General features: G+C 40.6%; 1 protein-coding gene across 2 annotated transcripts in view; it reads right to left on the bottom strand.

The window, feature by feature from the left end:
• The window catches only part of INTU (inturned planar cell polarity protein), a 96,825-nt gene that overhangs the window by 23,013 nt on the left and 55,592 nt on the right, over nt 1-18,220 (bottom strand). For both annotated transcript variants that reach the window (XM_088476127.1, XM_088476126.1), the window contains exons 3-8: nt 16,941-17,026; nt 15,394-15,597; nt 8,892-9,010; nt 8,065-8,154; nt 5,009-5,086; nt 4,571-4,760 (exon numbers count right to left, since the gene is read on the bottom strand). In XM_088476127.1, the coding sequence (XP_088332253.1) occupies nt 4,571-4,760; nt 5,009-5,086; nt 8,065-8,154; nt 8,892-9,010; nt 15,394-15,597; nt 16,941-17,026 (767 nt within the window). The remainder of the gene's footprint in view (nt 1-4,570; nt 4,761-5,008; nt 5,087-8,064; nt 8,155-8,891; nt 9,011-15,393; nt 15,598-16,940; nt 17,027-18,220) is intronic.

An 18,220-nucleotide genomic window follows, 5' to 3' on the forward strand; every position in this document is an offset into this window, starting at 1 on the left:
ATACGTTTTAATAATCCTAAACCATCCTGCTAGGGTGTAGACGTACCTTCTGAAAAAAATAAACATTATTTTACTCCTCTTCAGTGGCTTGGTCCTATCCAGTTAAGTTGTAAGTTCTCTCACTAAAACTATAAATCCCTTTCTGTAGCAGTTTAGTTCTTAAAACCACCTTATTCTTATAAAAAGGTTTAAACAGGGTTCTTTGCACTATACAGCTTAAAGCTCATCAATCCCCCTGGCTGCAGTAAGCACAACCAACAGGAAGGGGACTTTGAGAGTTACCTGACTAAGGGAAACCTTTTGTAGGGGTAACAAACTGATCCTCTATCAAATCACTAAGGCCTAGGTTCAAGTCCTAAGGGACTATCAGAGGACTCTGGAGTCTCATATGCTTAACTGCCTGCAGCAAACTAGCAGTAAGTTGATCTAATGCCAGATTCATACCTAGGAAGGAGCTTAGTGCTGAAACTTGGACCTTTATATGCCTTGACCATATTGAAAAAAATTAAACTTTCACTAAACTAAAGCCTGTTAAGTTACCTGAAAATACTTTCTTAATCCTATTGCAACATACCATGGTATTGGGACTTTTTGGAGAGTATGACGACATCTGAGAAACACTTGTATCATATTGTTTTTCCCAATATCAAACTCCACACCATCAGCCTCTGGAGCTGTTGATATCAAACCTTATAAAAGAAGATTTGGTATGATGGGAAGTAGTCGGCATCCCGGCCTTTGGGATGTCAGCGGTTAAAATACCGGCACCAGAATCCTGACGATAAGTATTAGGGTTAGAGGATAGGCACTAGGGGGTGGGTTAGGCTTCAGAAGGGAAGAGTTAGAGTTCTTACCTATTTGGGTCAGGTTTCTTACTTTTGGGATAACACTGTTAGTATTCTGACAGCCGGCATCCCGACCGCTGGGATCCCATACCCAACCAGGTATGACAAGTGGCGGAAGAGGCTTTTATATTGCTACATTTAGCTCCTAACAAAATTATACTTTCTTTAGGCTAAAAAAAATTATATTGCAACTACTTTTGCCTTCCCGGCTTCATTTTCATTGAATAGGTTTTGGTTTACAAGAGGTGGAAGAAAGATCTATGACCGAATTAAATTATCTGCGAACTAGATTGCACAACTTTTTACTGCGAATAAAAGCCACATCTAGGCCTATTCAATTAGAAATCCGCGTTAAGTAAATGTGGTTGGAGTGATCCAGGCACCAAACAGTTAAGCTTTCAGCTCCCAGGATGCCTCAGGTCCTCCTTCACATATACTCTGCCCCTGGCTACAGGCACTAAGTTTTGAAAAAAAAGCCCAAGGCAGTAGAAGGAAAGAGGAGAAGGAATAACAATGTATACCAGAAACACTCTCACACAAGATGCGGGAATCCATTACTGAAAGAAAAATTACCCAATGCAGCCAGGTGCATCAGGGTGGGTGCCCTGCAGACCCTATGGACTTCGAAGTAATAGAGTTAACAAAGATAAGTCTACCATAACTCTGATTTTCTTTTTCAGGGTCCATAGAGATCCACAGGAATACCATGGGGGTCCTAAAGCAGTTCCCCTGAGGGTGGGGACGCTCCTGAGCAGAAAGGAGAACCTGCCGCCCAAAGGAAGCATCCTGAGAGGCAAAAGTGTCAAAGGCGTAGAACCTTAAGAAAAGTGTGGACAGAAGGCCACGTGGCTGCCTTGCACAATTGTTAAGCAGAAACACCACGACAAAAACGCCCACGATGGTCCCACCGACTGGGTAGAATGTGCTGTCGCCGTGTTTGGAACAGCGAGATCAGCCTACGTGTAAACCTGAGAGATAGTCATACGCAACCATCGAGCCAGGGTTTGTTTGTTAGCTGGTCAGCCTCGTTTGTGAAAACCATATAACACAAAAAGAGTGTCTGATTTCTAAAGGAGTTTGTATGATCCACATAAATACAGAAAGCATGAACCACATCCAGGGAGGCTTCACCTACAGAAAGGTCTGAAGACTGAAAAGCTGGAACCACAACCTCTTAATTGACATGAAAACTGGACACTACCTTAGAAAGGTAACTCACCCCTGTACGGATAACAGATCTATCCTGGTGAAAAATTAAAAAGGGAGAGTGACAAGAGAGAGCTACCAAATCAGAGACTCTGCGTGCAGAAGAGATAGCGAGGAGAAAAAGTGTCTTCGCTGTCAATCCACTGAGTCCAGAGGTTCAAATGGGGGAGTTGTAACCCCTTGAGAGCTAAAGCCAAATTCCACAGTAACCATAAAATAAAAAGCTTGGGACTGCATGAGCAGTCTCCCTGTTGTAACGGTGCATCTGAATACTAACGGACCAAACTGAATGCCTGTGGCCAGGGGCAGAGTATATGTGGAGGAGGACCTGAGGCATCCTGGGAGCTGAAAGCTTAACTGTTTGGTGGTTGGATCACTCCAACCATATTTTCCCCATGGTAGCCCTGTGGATCCCTATGGACTCTGAAGAAAAAATAATTTTAATGTAAAAACAATAACAGGGCATAGTGCAGTATGCCTTGGGCACCCCTCCCAAAGAATAATAATGTGTTTAGAAGTTTTTAAATAGGAAAATTTGGCTTATAAAGACATTTTCTTAAAAGCAGAAAAATGGGTTAAATGGTGTGGGACATGTTATGTTGTTATACTGCTGGTAAAGATTATTTTGAACTTGCAGAAGAAGAGCCCCATACACTTCTTTGCTGCAATACACTTGCTGGCTATCATTTTTCCATAAATTTATAAAAGTTGCAAAAATCAACTATTTAACTGCCTCAAATGCCTTGCTTATGGTTCCGAACAGTATTCTGCACTGCCCTATCTTACTTGTCACTTTTTTGGGGGTTCTGGATAATTCACCTACTCTTTCATGCACTTCATACAGGTAGCATACTGTAGAATTACCAAGCAACATTGCCGCAATGCTCACGATTTTCTGTTTGTCATTTAATTGCATGGACATGGCGAATATTTCTTGAAAATACCCAGCAAACTTCATCAAGGTGTCTTCATGACACAACGCTACAGTAAGAAATGCTAAATTTTATATACAAAGCTGGTCACATCTCCCTGTGTGTATTGGGGTCTACCCAACCTGAGATGCAATAGTACAAACCTGCTGGTTGAAATCCAGTATGTCAATCACTGACAGTCTGCTGCTACTCTGCGTGCAAACAAGCAGGACCCGTACTGTACATGCACGGATCCCCGACCAACGGGAATCTGCGTTCAGCAGTGCACTAGCAGGCACTGCTAAATAAGGCCTAGAGACCTTTGTCAATAAGGGATACAGTCAATAAACCGACGGACGGCTTCCCATTGTCTAAATCCTGACATGGGACTAAAGATAGGCATCTAAATCCAGACGCCTATCTGTAGCCCGATGACGGAATCCCGAAAGGACGGCTTCCCGAACGAAGGTAAGCAGGGAAACTTAGTTGTTAGCTGCGGGGTGGGAGGGTTAGGTTTAAGGGAATCGGTATGAAATACCGCCGGCCGCATGGCCGGAGGTTCGATTCCCGGCAGCGCCTGGCCGACATCAGCAGAGTTCCCGGCAGCGGAAGCCCGACAGAGCTGGAAATCCCAATCGTGGATAGGTAAGTACTAACTAACCTAACCCCCTAACCCTCCTTAGGGGTGCCTAATCCTAACCTTCCCCTTCCCCGCTGCCTAAACCCAAGTCCCCCCGGGGGGTGCCTAAACACAAAGTCCTCCCCGGGGGTGCCTAACCCTAACCATCCCTCCCCCTAGCCTAACCCTCCCGGGGGGTGCCTAACCCTAAGTCCCCCCCGGGTGCCCTAAACCTAACCCTCCGGCTCGCGGCTGTCCACTCGCGGCACCCGGCATTCGATCGGGATGCCGGGCGCCAGTCTTGCGGCGTTGGGGAAATGTCAGGCGTCTACATCTATGACAGTCGGGAAGCCGGCTGCTGGTATTAAGGCAGCCAGCTTCCCGATTGTATACCTGTTTAAGCACCCCAGAGGGGACTTAGGGTTAGGCTAGGGGAAGGGGGAAGTTAGGTGCCAATTGTGGGGGGAGGTTAGGGTTAGGTTTAGGGGAAGGGGGAGGGTTAGGCACCCCTTGGGGGGACTTAGTGTTAGGCACCACCCCAGGAGTTTTAGGGTTAGGCACCCCTAAGGGAGGGTAGGGTAGGGATGATGACTGTTGGGGCTTCCAGCGTCGGCGTTTTACCCGGCAGCTGAATAGCAGCCGGGATTTCATACCCAACCTGTCAATATAACCAGTCCTTGTACTGCTTACAGTACCTTAGTAAATAAAAATAAATTAACCACCTCAAATCAATGCTAGGGTCATAGCTCGGTGTTTCAAAAGTATGCCTTAAGAGTAAGGAGCAGAATAGCTATTTTTAACAAGCTTTCTTATCGACCATGGTCACAGACATACGGTGATTATTAGAGATTATAGGAATTTAGAGCAATCTTTTTTCCAGTAGTAAAACTTATTTGATTGCAGTACTGGACGGTTCATTTACTCAGGTTTGTAGTAAACACTTTCATATACATTTCCATCGGTATGAAACAAAACAAACAAAAAAGTACCTTGATATCTTCAGGTAAGGACAGCCACCGCACTCCTGGAAGGTTATCTACAATGTGAGAGCTGCAGGCATCATAGAACTGAGGTCCCTGGCCTGCATTTGCACTTAAGATGGACAGCCTCACTGCTCGCTGGAAAAACAGGCTAAAGAAATGATCAAGACGAGGCACATTTTCTGCTTGACAGAAGGCTCTGTAACACAAAAGGCGGCCCCAAATCAAAGAAACTACATACAATGCAGTAGTGTCAGAGGAAACTTCAGTATGAAAAATGCATTTGGACATACACTGCATTGCTTTACACAAAAACACTGTGGGAGGATCTCAGGAGCCAAAGAACTGCCTTGGTAATTAAACCCAATCTCAACATATTTAGCATTACAATATGCTTGTTCTTTACTTCACATGCACAAGGCAAAACAACTCTGCAATGGCACCTACCTATCCAGAGAGCTATACATGAACTTTAATGTTCTAACCAGATCAGCTGTCATGTTCTTCAAATGCAGAAGAGAAACTCTACATAAAGAAAAAAAAAAAAGGAATGAATCTACTGGAAAATTCTAATTTCATATCAGTGCACTTGCATACATCTTTAAAACACACTAAAGTTTTGAACGTGAACCTGACACAATCTGTGTAGATCGAGTTATTACTTCAGTTTAGCCAGGGCAGGAAACATGACATACCATCCCCATTATTGGGGTCAGAAATCAGAATTAAAATAAGACAGACTGAGGTTAAGTATATTTTAGATCCCAGAATATAAAAAGTTTTGTGACCTTAAATCAGAAAGCCAGATTTACACAGCATAAAGTTAGAAAACAAGTGTGCATTATTAGTAGTAGTTGTCATTTTTTTTACATTTTTATTTTCTTCCCATCCCTGTATAAAGCCGCTGTGCAGAATGCTGGTTATAGTTGTAACATTAAAACAATAATAGATCTGCAAATGTAATAAATGCATCGGTTTTGTTTTATATATTGTATTGCTAAAACTAGCTATAAAAAGTGTCGAAAACAAATTGAGGATACAGAGTCTAACCTACTCATGCTTGTATATAGTGGACATATATCAGAAGCGCTTTACAGAGAATATTTGCCCATTCACATCAGTCTCTGCCCCAGTAGAGCTTACAATCTATATTCCGTACCGCCTGCTCACACACATACACACTAGGATTATTTTATTTGTTGGGAGCCAATTAAACGAACAGTATATTTTAAGAGAGTGGGAGGAAATTACGGAGAGAATACACAAACTCCACACAGTTAGGGCCGTAGTGAGAAACAAACCCAAGACCTCAGTGCTCTGAGGCAGTAATGCTAACCATCCGTGCTGCCCAGATACATGCCATGGGATAGTGTGCTCAAAACAGAAATGGCACCTAAAGCCCTATTTTTTGGCAAAGAACATGGGGTAAATTTACTAAGAATCGTATTTGGGTGAGATTAAACTTGAAAAGGTCCGCAACAAACACGCATGAGTTTCCCAGACCAAACTTGCAAATTTACCAAGAAGCGAATTTTGAAAAATCGGGTTTTTCAATGGTGAATGCAAACGTGTTTGCCCGTGCAAGTTTTTGGCAAAACACATGCAAGTAATGACTGGTTTGTAAAACACGCACAAGAATGTATGCATCATCCTAGAAACATGTTCTTACTGGTTGAAGCAGTCACGTCATGTACACACTGCCTAAGCATATAAAAACGCCACAGAGAGCCTGACTTTTGAAGGTTTTGTTGGTTGGAGTTTGCAGAGGGACAGTGAGGAGTGTGTTCAGTGGTTGAACAGAGTTTTTGCCTAGTGGAATCAATTGCTGCGTGGAAGTTGTTTTGTGCTTATTTAGTGTCTCATGTTTCTGTCTTTATTGTGTTTTTTCTTTTGTCCTGTCAGTGTTTTGTGTGTGTTTGTATGTGTGGTAGGAGAGGAGGGTTGTGTTAGTTTTTTTGTGTGTGTTTGTATAGGGACGGGGACAGGAATATGACCAGGAGAGATGAGAAGCACTGAAAAGAGTGAGATGGAGGTGGTTGCTGCTCAAGAGGCCCTATTGAGCAGTACAGACAGCAGCGATGAGGCACCCAGGCAGAAGGGCAAGACCAAGACAGGGCGCAATGTGAAATTCTCTGTGAAGGAGAGCCCTTGTGTAAGAGGTCATGAAACCCAATCATCTGCTGTTTGGACGTAAGGCTGCCAGCACATTGACTTGCCGCAAGAATGTCATCTGGGGGACGGTTGTGAGTACAGTCAATAGCACTCAGGACATTAGGCATTCCCGCAATACTATAAAAAGCTACCCTGACTGCGTGCCACTGTCACTCCTGGCTAAGGAAGAAGGTATCCATTAGTGCAGTGTTTCCCAACCTCGGTCCACAAGGCACACTATCAGTCCAGGTGTTAGTGATATCCTTGCTTGAGCACAGATGGTTTAACCAAAATAACTGAGGTACTACTTAAGGCAGCTTTGCTTAAGTATGGCTATCCTTAAAACCTGGACTCTTAGTGTGCCTTGAGGGCCATGGTTGGGAACCCCTGCATTAGTGGCTCAAATGCCACCATTACCTTAGTTAGGTACCATGAGAATGGTGACTGGTAAAGCCCGAGATCTCTACTAGTCAAAGACAAAAAATTAACAGTAGCCAGAAAGTGCAACACAGTCAGAAGCTAATGCAGGCCTTAGGCAGAGTAGGACCTTGCTGTATCAGAGTCTAAGTCCAGTTTAACTTGGTCATACAGATGGAATATGTTGTTACGGTTCAGCCAGAACATCTGTATGACCTCGCCATCAGCCAATGCGATCAGGTTCAAACACCTCCTACACAATGTGGCCTGTGCAGCCTTTGTGGTACCTGCATTACCTCATGAGCCTGCTCAGTGTTTTGCTCCTGAGTCCTTCCAGCCTGGTGGTAGAGCCTCTGAAATACCAATCACATGCAGTGATATATTCTGCCATTTTTGCTTAACACAAATCAATGCAGCTGATTTAGCCCCTTTTATAGGAATCATCATTGTTCCCACTATCTGCAACTTGAAATACCTGTAAAACACATTCAAACACTCACTTCAGGAGGTAGTCTATTTTGGTGCAAATTTGGTAAATTCACGTGTGAAAACTCGATTCTTGGTAAATTTGCGTGTTGTATTGTTTCCTATGGAAGGTTCTTGCGTGTTTTTTTAATTTGTGAGTGTTTTCATGGTCATTTCCTGCAAATTCACACGTTTTTGCCTTTAGTAAAATTGCGAGTCAGAAAAACAGACAAAACACGCACGAGAATGAAATCTCGCCCAAACAAGATTCTTAGTAAATTTACCCCCATGTGTCAGTCTTCTGTGTGTTTGTACTGAATATATAAGATTGGAATTTCTATTATGAAAGCATAATCAATTACCTGTAAAAAATTCTGCAAACAGGTAAAATTTAGAAACATATAGAAACTAGTTTAAACTACTAAAAATCTGGCTGTAATACATCAAAAAAGCCAGAGTTTAAATCTCACCTCTCTGCTGGTACAGAAACCAGGAATAAATGTTCAGACTCTTTCCAGTATGAAACGTGAACCAACTGCTTGTTCAAAACGAGACAAGAGCTTAAAAAACAAAAAATAAAAACATAAAATACAAATTTAAACAGCTATTGAAATATAACATGTAATAGGAAAAACAAACCATTTACCCTCCACTGGCTATTATTGATATTTATTTTGATGATAATAAGTATACTGATATTGTCAGAAAGTACAAAAAGCATAACCTGAAATCTAATACTTGTATATATAGCAGGGGCTACTGCAAGTCACAAGACTTTTTACTGATTACATTTTGCAGAATTCCCAGGGGGGTGGGGGGGGGGATCATGTATATTGCAGCTTCTTCGTGGTTCTCCCACTCGTGTATATGGAAGATGTGTGGGTGCTATAGCACCAGTAATGGAGGTGCCGTGGAAAAACTCTCAGCCTGCCATTCCCTGCCCTCCACTAAAGCGAAGCTCTCAGGCAGTAAAAATTTAAGTAACTGTGAATGCGACTTTAATAATAGGACTTACCACTTACACATAATACAGAAGGTTGATTGGTTCATAAACTATACCTGATGCATAAAACACACATACATATGCTTCATTTAATTTGAGACGTAGGAAAGAAAAAAAAAAGAAAGTAAAAAACACCCCAGAATTACATTCAGGTTTCAGTTTAGGACTTTGGAGCAAATATTCAGAATTATGATGAGAAAAAGATAACTAGGCAATAAACTTCCATAGCAATAAACTTCCAACACTGGGATGAGCAGTAAGAGAACAATATTGAAATAAGTTTTAGAAATGTACCTAATAATACATGCTCCAGTCACATTTTGCAGCATATCGCTTAGTGTGAGGAATAATCCTCTTACGCTCTTCAGCTTGTGCGAGGCTTCAGACGTGGGATACTGGTAGAAAATTTCCTGCTGTTGAATGAAAATTTGTTTGCACACAGTTTACAAACGATATGTTTTGCAATTAGTTACATTAATATATATTGTAGAACATATGGCTGACTATTAGCACTTGGTTTGTTTATTAAAGGTCAGCAGAACTACAGAATGTATATTTGGCAGAAGTGATGATAAATATACAGAGAATATATGACTTTGGATTAGACTCAATAGAAAAATTACTCTCAAAAGGGTTTGGTATATTTTGTCGACTGTTGAAATGTCAACTTACAGTATCGACACTGTCATAATGTTGACATGTAGCATGTTGATACTGATGAATTATCAACATGCTAACAATTGCGTCGATTCCATTCAGCGAGAGTTGAATATCGCCGGGTAGTTGGTCCCGGAGCTATTCAATTCAGCATGCTGTTAGGTTGACTAAATGCTTTCTTCTCGCACCCTCTTGAGGGTATGAGGAGAAATCCGACTAAAGTGCCAGCCACAAGGCTGTTTTCTGGCTTAGCGCGGCGCTAATATCCTCGCAGCTGGTACTTTAGTCAGAGAATGCAGGTTCTCAGCACTAAACACCCAGGTTAAGTCGCGAGAATCGACATTCTCCGACTTAACTTGTAAGTGTCAGATTAAACAGCACACTGAATTAAATAGCGCTGGAACCAACTTCCTGACGCTATTCAACTCACAAAGAATTGAATCGCCCCAATGTCGACAGTCGGTGGTGCGGTACAGCCTAATTCTAATGTCGGCATTTTACTTGTCGACATTTAGTGACAGTTGACATGCTGACCACATCCCCACTCTCAAAGGCTGTTTTGAAGTGTATTATATATATGAGGAAAAGGAACATCTACCAGTTAACAGTAGCCAGGTAACTCAAATATTTATTTTTTTGTTTGTACAGAAGAACGAGTACAAAATGATCAGTGTAATTAAATGCTACAGTACATAACAAAAATATCAAATTCACAGAGGAAAATTAACATAAAATAAATCTAGGCAGCTTTTAAGCATATTAAAATAATTACAGCCCAGCTAGCAATAAATTGAACATTAGAATGTTGAAATCACTTTGACAATACAGAACTTTAGTTGAAAAATTCAGCTTCTCCATATACTTTTTTTTACAGAAGTATAGATAAAACTTTACATGTCTATAGTATTTTAATTCTATCAAAATAAACTATGAGATTGTGAACAGAATATCACATTCCTTATCCAAACATTTTATTTCTCCGAATGACTGTGCAAGCATCAACGTGGCTTGGACCAAAACAGTGAAGACTCAAACCAGATTTAGATACTTCAAAGGCAATGCCGTTCCCACTGTATTATCCCTACAGTCTACTCTGTGTGCTCAGCATATCCCCGGTGCTGTATTGAAACATTTAAGTTTAAAATTAAAACAATAAAATCACTGGCACATGTTCTTATTCAGGAAGCCAAATTTCCATTACCCACAATATGGTGTTTGGAAGCAGCAAGATTTCCATCTCTTTCAGTGTTTATAGCATGTGTGGTAGAATATACACTAAGCAGTACCTTTATGTATAACTTGGAAAATTTTCAGTGCAATTATTTTAGGCTATCAATTATGTTAAGGCATCTTCTCAGGCAAGTTTAAAAAAAGAAAGCTGAATTTACACAGTGCAAAGTGATTATTGTCTTGTTAGTGATCTAAGGTATTTAGAAGATTTTTGGGGTGTTTTCTTCTTTTAAACCACACAAAAAGCACATTTCCTAGTGGTTAACAAGTCGCAAATTTTTTTTTTTTTTTTACAATTCACTGTATTTGGTATACATTTCAATATTTTTGCCTTTCAACTAAGCCATTATATTGGTTAAACTATACCCAAAAGGTCCACACCACTCCAAATCCTTTAATATTGAAGAATACTCTTAATGGAGTAACGGCGGGTGTAATCACTTTCACAGGATTCAAGATCTTGGCTTCTCAGTTCAAAACTTAAGCTAAAGTCACCTACTCTCTTTATTCATGGGGTTGTTAAAGCAGATTCTTCCAATTTAATTTAAGTCCTTTCACTTTCAATCCAATGAAATGGGACAACATTGCATCAGACTCTTCAATAAGGAAAACAGAGAGGGGGAGATGTATGAAATAGCATTATGGGGGAGGAGTGGTATCAGCGCACATTGATACTGCTTCTCCCCCATGTATTATTGTGGGGATGGGTGGTAAATGACAAGGGTGCTATGCGCCCCTTTGTTTATCGGCGTTGCCATCTACAAGATAGAAGCGCCGATGTGCTGGGCAAACTATGAACGGTCAGTGGCACTGACCGTTCCGACAGCTGCAGCTATCGATATTGACAGCTGCAGCTGTCGTTTCATCACCACAGCAGGGACAGAACTGTCCCTGCGGTGGCGGCTGCCAGCCTTGGGTTGCTTGCGAGATTATGCGCATGCCCATTGGAGCTGGCTGGGAAGGGAGACACAGCGCATGAGCACTAGGCTGATATGCTGTAGGGAGATCTATCCACTCCCCCACTCTGGCAGATGAGATGTTAATACATCTCAGCGGTACTGCTTCCTACTTCAGCTCGGTAAGGAGGCGAAGCAGGAAGAATTATAGCAGCATGATGTGTGCCGCTACAATACATCTATCCCAAAATCCCAAATAGGGAAGCCAATCCCAGGATTCCTGATCCAGGATATTTTTGAGTCCTAAAAATACCTGCTATTATAACCATTAGATCCCAGGTATTACGGGATTCAAAACACACTTGGCCGAGGGCAGTGGGATAGTAATTGCCTTCTCTGTTCCGATCCTCTCAGACTTTCCCAGCTGCCCATAGAATAGATGGAACGTTATGATGTAGTTGCTCACAGTCACTGATAGGTTGGTAGAGCACTGCGATATGGCATTGCTGTGTGGCATGCTTCCAGTTAAAACAGTAAGACTAAGAGAGACCACCATATCACATATTAGTGTGTGTGTGTGTGTGTGTGTGTGTGTGTGTGTGTGTGTGTAGCAGGTGGTGCTGGCTATACATGTGCGCGTGTTTCAATAATAGTTCTAATAAAGTTTTTTAGTAGTTCATGTTTTGGCTAAATGAGAAGGGATGTAGTGGCAAGCTCAATATTGAAAATGCAGACAATGAGAATGGGACAGTGTGAGGTCGATCACAGCAAGCAGTCCTGCTAACAATGCAATTGAAAGCATTTTAACAGTGTCAGCATTACAACTTCAAACACAATGCTGGGTTCCACCCTCACATAGTCCCCGTTCTCACTACCAACATTTTGAATGAGGAAATCACATACCGAACCAAAGATGATACTATTTTCATGAAAAGCAGCTCCAGGATTGACTGAGCGGTCATGTGTAACATTATTTCTAAATAACCAGCATGAATGAATGAATGTATGTACTGGTTTCAGATACTTATTAGGACTGTTGGAAATAATGCTTTGATCAAAGGAACATTCAATTTTTATTTAATTTGCATATTAGACTGTTAATAATCCTGCTGAAAGAAACTACTCAGAACTTTTCTAAGCATTAAATAGTCAGAGGGTTGGATTTAGATGGAATGTGCCAAGATTTTGAGAATAAGGGCTTATCACTTAAGTTGGAATGGTCACAGGGCCCGAACAAGAAAGTTGTTGACTGCCAAAGACTGGCCTCAAATGTTGAGAGAAGCCTCTGCAGACTTACTTTACAAACCTGTCAAAAGTGGGAGGATATTAAGCTTAGTCCAGCTGTCAGAGGAGTGAGGTGTGAATCAGGGCATTAAAAAGGACAGCGTCTAAGTTGATGGTGAAAGACAGAAGTGTGTGTAACTCCAGTGAACGCCCTGGTATTTGTCACTGTTTTGTGTCCATAATATATCTTAAATGGGCAAGTTTTTTAACCATCAATTTGCCGAGGTGGTTTATTTAACCAAATGTCGAGGTACCGGAAAAGAAAGGAGCGACAAATTAGGCTGACCTACAGGCAAACCAGTCAACTGACAGGGTAAAAAAAGCCATTGTATCCTCACAAGATAAAATACCTTGCAACAAATAGTCAACAAGGTTACATATATTATCCCGATACAGTTGCAAAACACAACTTCATTCGTCTCTGCCCATACACCCGCCAGACCTCCCCCTTCAGCTTCTGATGCTATTGGAGCAATGTACTACCAACCACTGGTAAAGGTAGCCAACAGAAGCAGGTTAAGCAGCTATATATATATGTTTACACTTCGTGCCTATTAATGATCAGACGTTATAAGTTCTATTGAATCTAGATAGTACAATCTGTCCATTTAAAAAAAGTTCTTAGAATTGGAATGCAATACATAGTCATCACTATAATTAATAAAACTAAATCTTTCAACTAATAAGCAGAGTTATGAATAGAAATGTTTAAAAGCCAACATTAAGAAGCATATGTCATGCTACTTTAAAGTCACTTAGATATCGTCAAAGAATAAATGCAATCATTGGATTACAGGCATGTGAATGCACCGTGGAACGCGTAGTGAAGAAACTACCATGCAAAGTAATAAAAGAACATTTTAAGAGCCACAGCAGAGAGATCAAGGTCCAATAAACATAAATATACAGTACATACAGAAGACCATCTGATACTGAATACCATCAAATATTTTTAGTTATACTCTGTACTTATTGCATACATCTGCAGAGCACATTGCCTGCCAGTAAGTCTTATTACTACACAGATAAACGGCAAGCAGTAAGCAGATGGGATTTATTAACAAATATACGACTCTAATTTCCATCTAGTGGAAAAATGTACATATGCAGGGAGCATACAGTTAATGGCCTGTAATAAAAGATTTGACAGCAGTGTCTGTATAAAAAAGGGCTACGTTTGATTGCAGTAGCTGTGATCGTACATAGGAAAGCTGTCTGCTTGTAGGATTGGAGGTTCTTGTTTAACCATTTTAGAAACATTATTTTATGAATTCTACATGTTACATGTTATTTAAAAACAAAATATGAATTCAAAAGTGTTGCTATTAAAATCCACAATGTCAATAGATGCTGACATCAATTAACTTGAAAAAGTGTTTTACTGACATTTTAATAATTTTCACCAAGTAAGAATTCATTTTAGGTCTGATTTTTACTGACAGTTGTGAATATGAAAAAAAAAAAAAAGCTTTATGGTCTGTAAATGTACTGATGGTTGGTTAACCTGATTGTTTGACAAGTCCTGTTTGAGGTGTCATTGTGTATAATATAGAAAAGTGAAAAGGAAAGGGAGAGATTCATTAAAATGGAAGCTTTCACCATCCTCCCAACTATGAAGCCACAAGTCCCTTATTCTTTAAAGGTGTCTATGGATTTGATTCTAACTACAGCACTATCTGTGTGGAGATTGCATGTTTTCCCAGTGTTCACATGGGATTCCTCAACGTGCTCTGGTTTCCTCCCACAGTCCAAAAACAAATTGGGGGAATTCAATTCAGCGCAATGTGCAGATAATTTAGATCGGTGATGTCATTTTGGGGGTAAAAGTAATCTCTGCACAATCTTGCACTTCAATTCCAATGTCCCAGACAAGTTTCACAGCAAAAACTTTTTATAAAGTTAAAAACATAAGGACACAGCGCTGAACCTCTGGGACTCCTCTGCCAATATATAATCAGGCACTTGGAGGCATTCAAATAGTCCAATATGGCCAATACTGACATGACCGTTTTCAGGTGAATTTCTCCAAAATGCTCAAAAATGGGGTAAATGGTGTGGGACAGGTGTTGCATTTATTGGAAAGTGCTTTTGAAAACAAACATAAGTACAACTCTGCATAGCCCACAATTCCATCGACATGCCGTCACTGAACTTGAGCTACACACGACTTTGCATTGCCCGTACATGTATAAATTAATCTCCAGAGCGTGCACAGTGTGGAATTACAAAGACAAATCTGCAAAATTGACCAGCATTCAACTTTGCATCACACCCCAAAGTGTCTATTTACATACAGCAGGGGATCAAAGGAGAATTGTGCTAGGAAGGGGTTAAGGTAAAGATGCTTCATTTTTTAGTGCTCAATATTATGAGGAGCGTTTTATCTGAGGATGAGGCCCTCTGTGCAGTCTCCTTGCGGCTCCCCCCCATCTCAGTGGCACATGAGCAGTAAAAACTTTGGCACTGTGCTAGATAACATTGCACATATCTCTATGTCCACTGCACATGTCCATGTATCCTGGAAAAGAACGGTGGTGGAATTTTCCCGATGATTTCTTCTGTGGCGGCTGCAAGCTAAGTATACTCAATGGGTGGAGGGTGTGAGCCCCCTTGACCCAGGGGCCTATGTGCACCACATACCCCGATTCCATCATAGATACCAGAGGTGATTATAAACTGTTCTATAGAAACTTGAGTACAAAGAAGGAGGATAGTATTCAGTCACTTACCTCTTCCTTTGAGGCGTCAGAGTCCAGGCTGAGGGTGAGGTACATTGCTATGTGAGGCATTCCTTGCAGTACCTGCTGGTGGTTGGCATGCTCTTCTCCCCATATCAGCTTTGTCAGATTATTTATGGGTGACTGTGACAAACTATTTATATTTTGAGGTGGAATTTGGGTATCAAACACAGGGGTTTCAAATGTTAGCTTCACCTTTCAGAAAAAAAAAGTAAAAAATATATTGACTTTAAATATGTGAGGATGTGTACTTTGATGGACAATGTTAATGATCAAACAGATAAGAGTATTGTTAGCTCATCTCCTTCCACCTACAGGTCTCTGTAATGCTTTGTATGGCTTTCCATACAATATAGTTTCTGTGCAGAGACCATTTATATAGTTAATAACTTAACAACTCCCAAAGGGACTGCAGCTAAAATCAGTCAACTCCTTGGTTTGGGCTTAAGCAGATTCATTAACCAAGAATAAATTGTGCATCAATAGAATGTCCTTTTGGAAAGACAAAGTGAGATGTGGTGATAAATCTCTAATGGTGCATACACACTAGACGATATGCTCCCTGAGCGATATCGTCTAGTGTGTCCCCGGCAGGCTGTGCTCAATGTCGTTCATGACATTGAGCACAGCCGCTGAACGATATCATTAGCGATATCGTTCAGCGCCGGGCTCTCTCACCCATTCCCTGACATGCAGCAACCTGACGAGATCGTCAGGTTGGCCTGCATGTCAGCCCGATGAACGAGGATGACGAACGACCCGCGGGAACGCGCGTCGTCGTCATCGTTCATCTTTTTTGTGTTAAAAATGGACGATAAAGTGGACGACTGAACGATAACGATATCGTTATCGTTCAGTCGTCCACTTTAATCGCCCAGTGTGTACGCACCATAACTCTTCCTGTCAATGTGACTGCTGTACTAATAGGAGGAATGTTAATGTAACAGTTACAAGGCTGCTCACTGTTCTAAATGCAGTCTTCACCAAACTATAACCCTAATAGGCAGCTTTAAGCACATGCAACTATTCAATTTGCACAACTTAGTATTTTACAACAAGTATATGATAATGTAACATCCAAAAGGTCCAGGGAAGATGAAGATGTGACGTCTATATCACAGTAAATATATAAAGAGATAATTACTTGAAAGTATTTTTCCTCTGATTCAGTGATAAATGTATGTGTTTTAATTATCAACATTGGCAAAGACAATCCAAACTGTAAATTACCAATGCATATATTTAATAGAATTAGAATGATGACCCCATGACAAGATGTTATATTATATTATAATTGAGAGCATAGCAGTCACCATATGTCCCTCACGCTTGGTCTCCGTATTGTAACCAATGTAGGTTTGCATTATCTCTGTAGATTGTACTGAGGAATAGGACGGCACTTTGCATATAAAGTAATAAGGAGTACAGTCACTGATATTGAAAATTGTGCTTATGAGCCAAAATACTAAGCACATTCGCTTGGGGAAATCATATTTATGATTTAAAGCACAAAGGAATCCATGATTGAAGGGAGTTACCTGCATAGGCCCTGGGATACAAGATAAGACCCTTTCTATATTTTCCGTATTTACTTCCACATCATTAACAGCGACAAGAGCATCACCTGTTAAAAAAATAATTAAAAGTAATAGAAAAATACACACTTAACTAAACAGGAAATATCAGACTACAAAAACAAATGTAGATCATTTTCATTACTTTTTTACTTGCAAAGATCAGAGTACAGGTTGAGTCTCCCATATCCAAATATTCCGAAATACGGAATTTTTTTTGCATGACTGAGATAATGAAATCTTTGATTTTTGATGGTTAAATGTACACAAACTTAATTTAAGGCACAAAACTTAAGAATATTGTATAAATTTACCTTCAGGCTCTATGTATAAGGTGTATATGAAACATAAAATTAATCTATGTACACAAACTTTGCTTGAGCCACAAAATTATTGAAAATATTGTATAAAATGACCGCAGGCTGTGTGTATAATGTGTATATAACACATACATGCATTCTGTGTTTAGATTTGGGTCCCATTCCCAAGATATTTCATTATGGTATGCAAATATTCCAGAATACAGAATAGTCAGATATCCAAAATAACCCTGGTCCCATGCATTTTGCATATGGGAGACTCACCCTGTAATACAATGTGCTTTTGTTTGCTTTCAGAGTTTTAGCTCCAGACACAGATTGTTGCTTATAACAAGAATTATCTTAAAGAATTGTTACTGAATTTATCATACAAGACACTATAGTGGAAAGTCACCGCTCAGAAGCAAACTGTACATGAATACAAAATACAAGAGTTACTTGGGCACTATAAGCATGGGGGGGGGATTCAATTATTTTATTGGGTGCCTGACAAAGCAACTCAATTGTTGCTCCAGTTGGGCACCAATAGCCACAGGTACACACATTTCTGCCCTCAGTCTCCTGTGGGGTCGAGCAGAAAAGTGCGAGAGATTGGCACTTTGGGCGCCAAACCCCATAAAGCAGTACTTTAGTTTAGCCACTTTGCGCGACTAAGGCTGGTGCTGTCGGGCGCTCACACGCAGCACGGGCACCTGTACAGAGCAATAGTTGAATTGCTCCATTTGCACCCAGTAGTTAAGGTGCTCGATAAAATAATTGAATCGCCCCCCATATGTCATATTTTATATACAGAACTCACCCAGTTAATTTAACAGTTTACACACTTTACCATAATCATCTCACAACTTTCTATCTAATTTTGTTTTTTCTTTTATGAAACTGAAAGATAAATATGCAGATTGCAGGTAATAAGCATGATATACA

This window comes from Taudactylus pleione, unplaced genomic scaffold (assembly GCF_031769625.1).
Source record: "Taudactylus pleione unplaced genomic scaffold, aTauple2 ptg000183l, whole genome shotgun sequence".
Taxonomy (NCBI): Eukaryota; Metazoa; Chordata; class Amphibia; order Anura; family Myobatrachidae; genus Taudactylus; species Taudactylus pleione.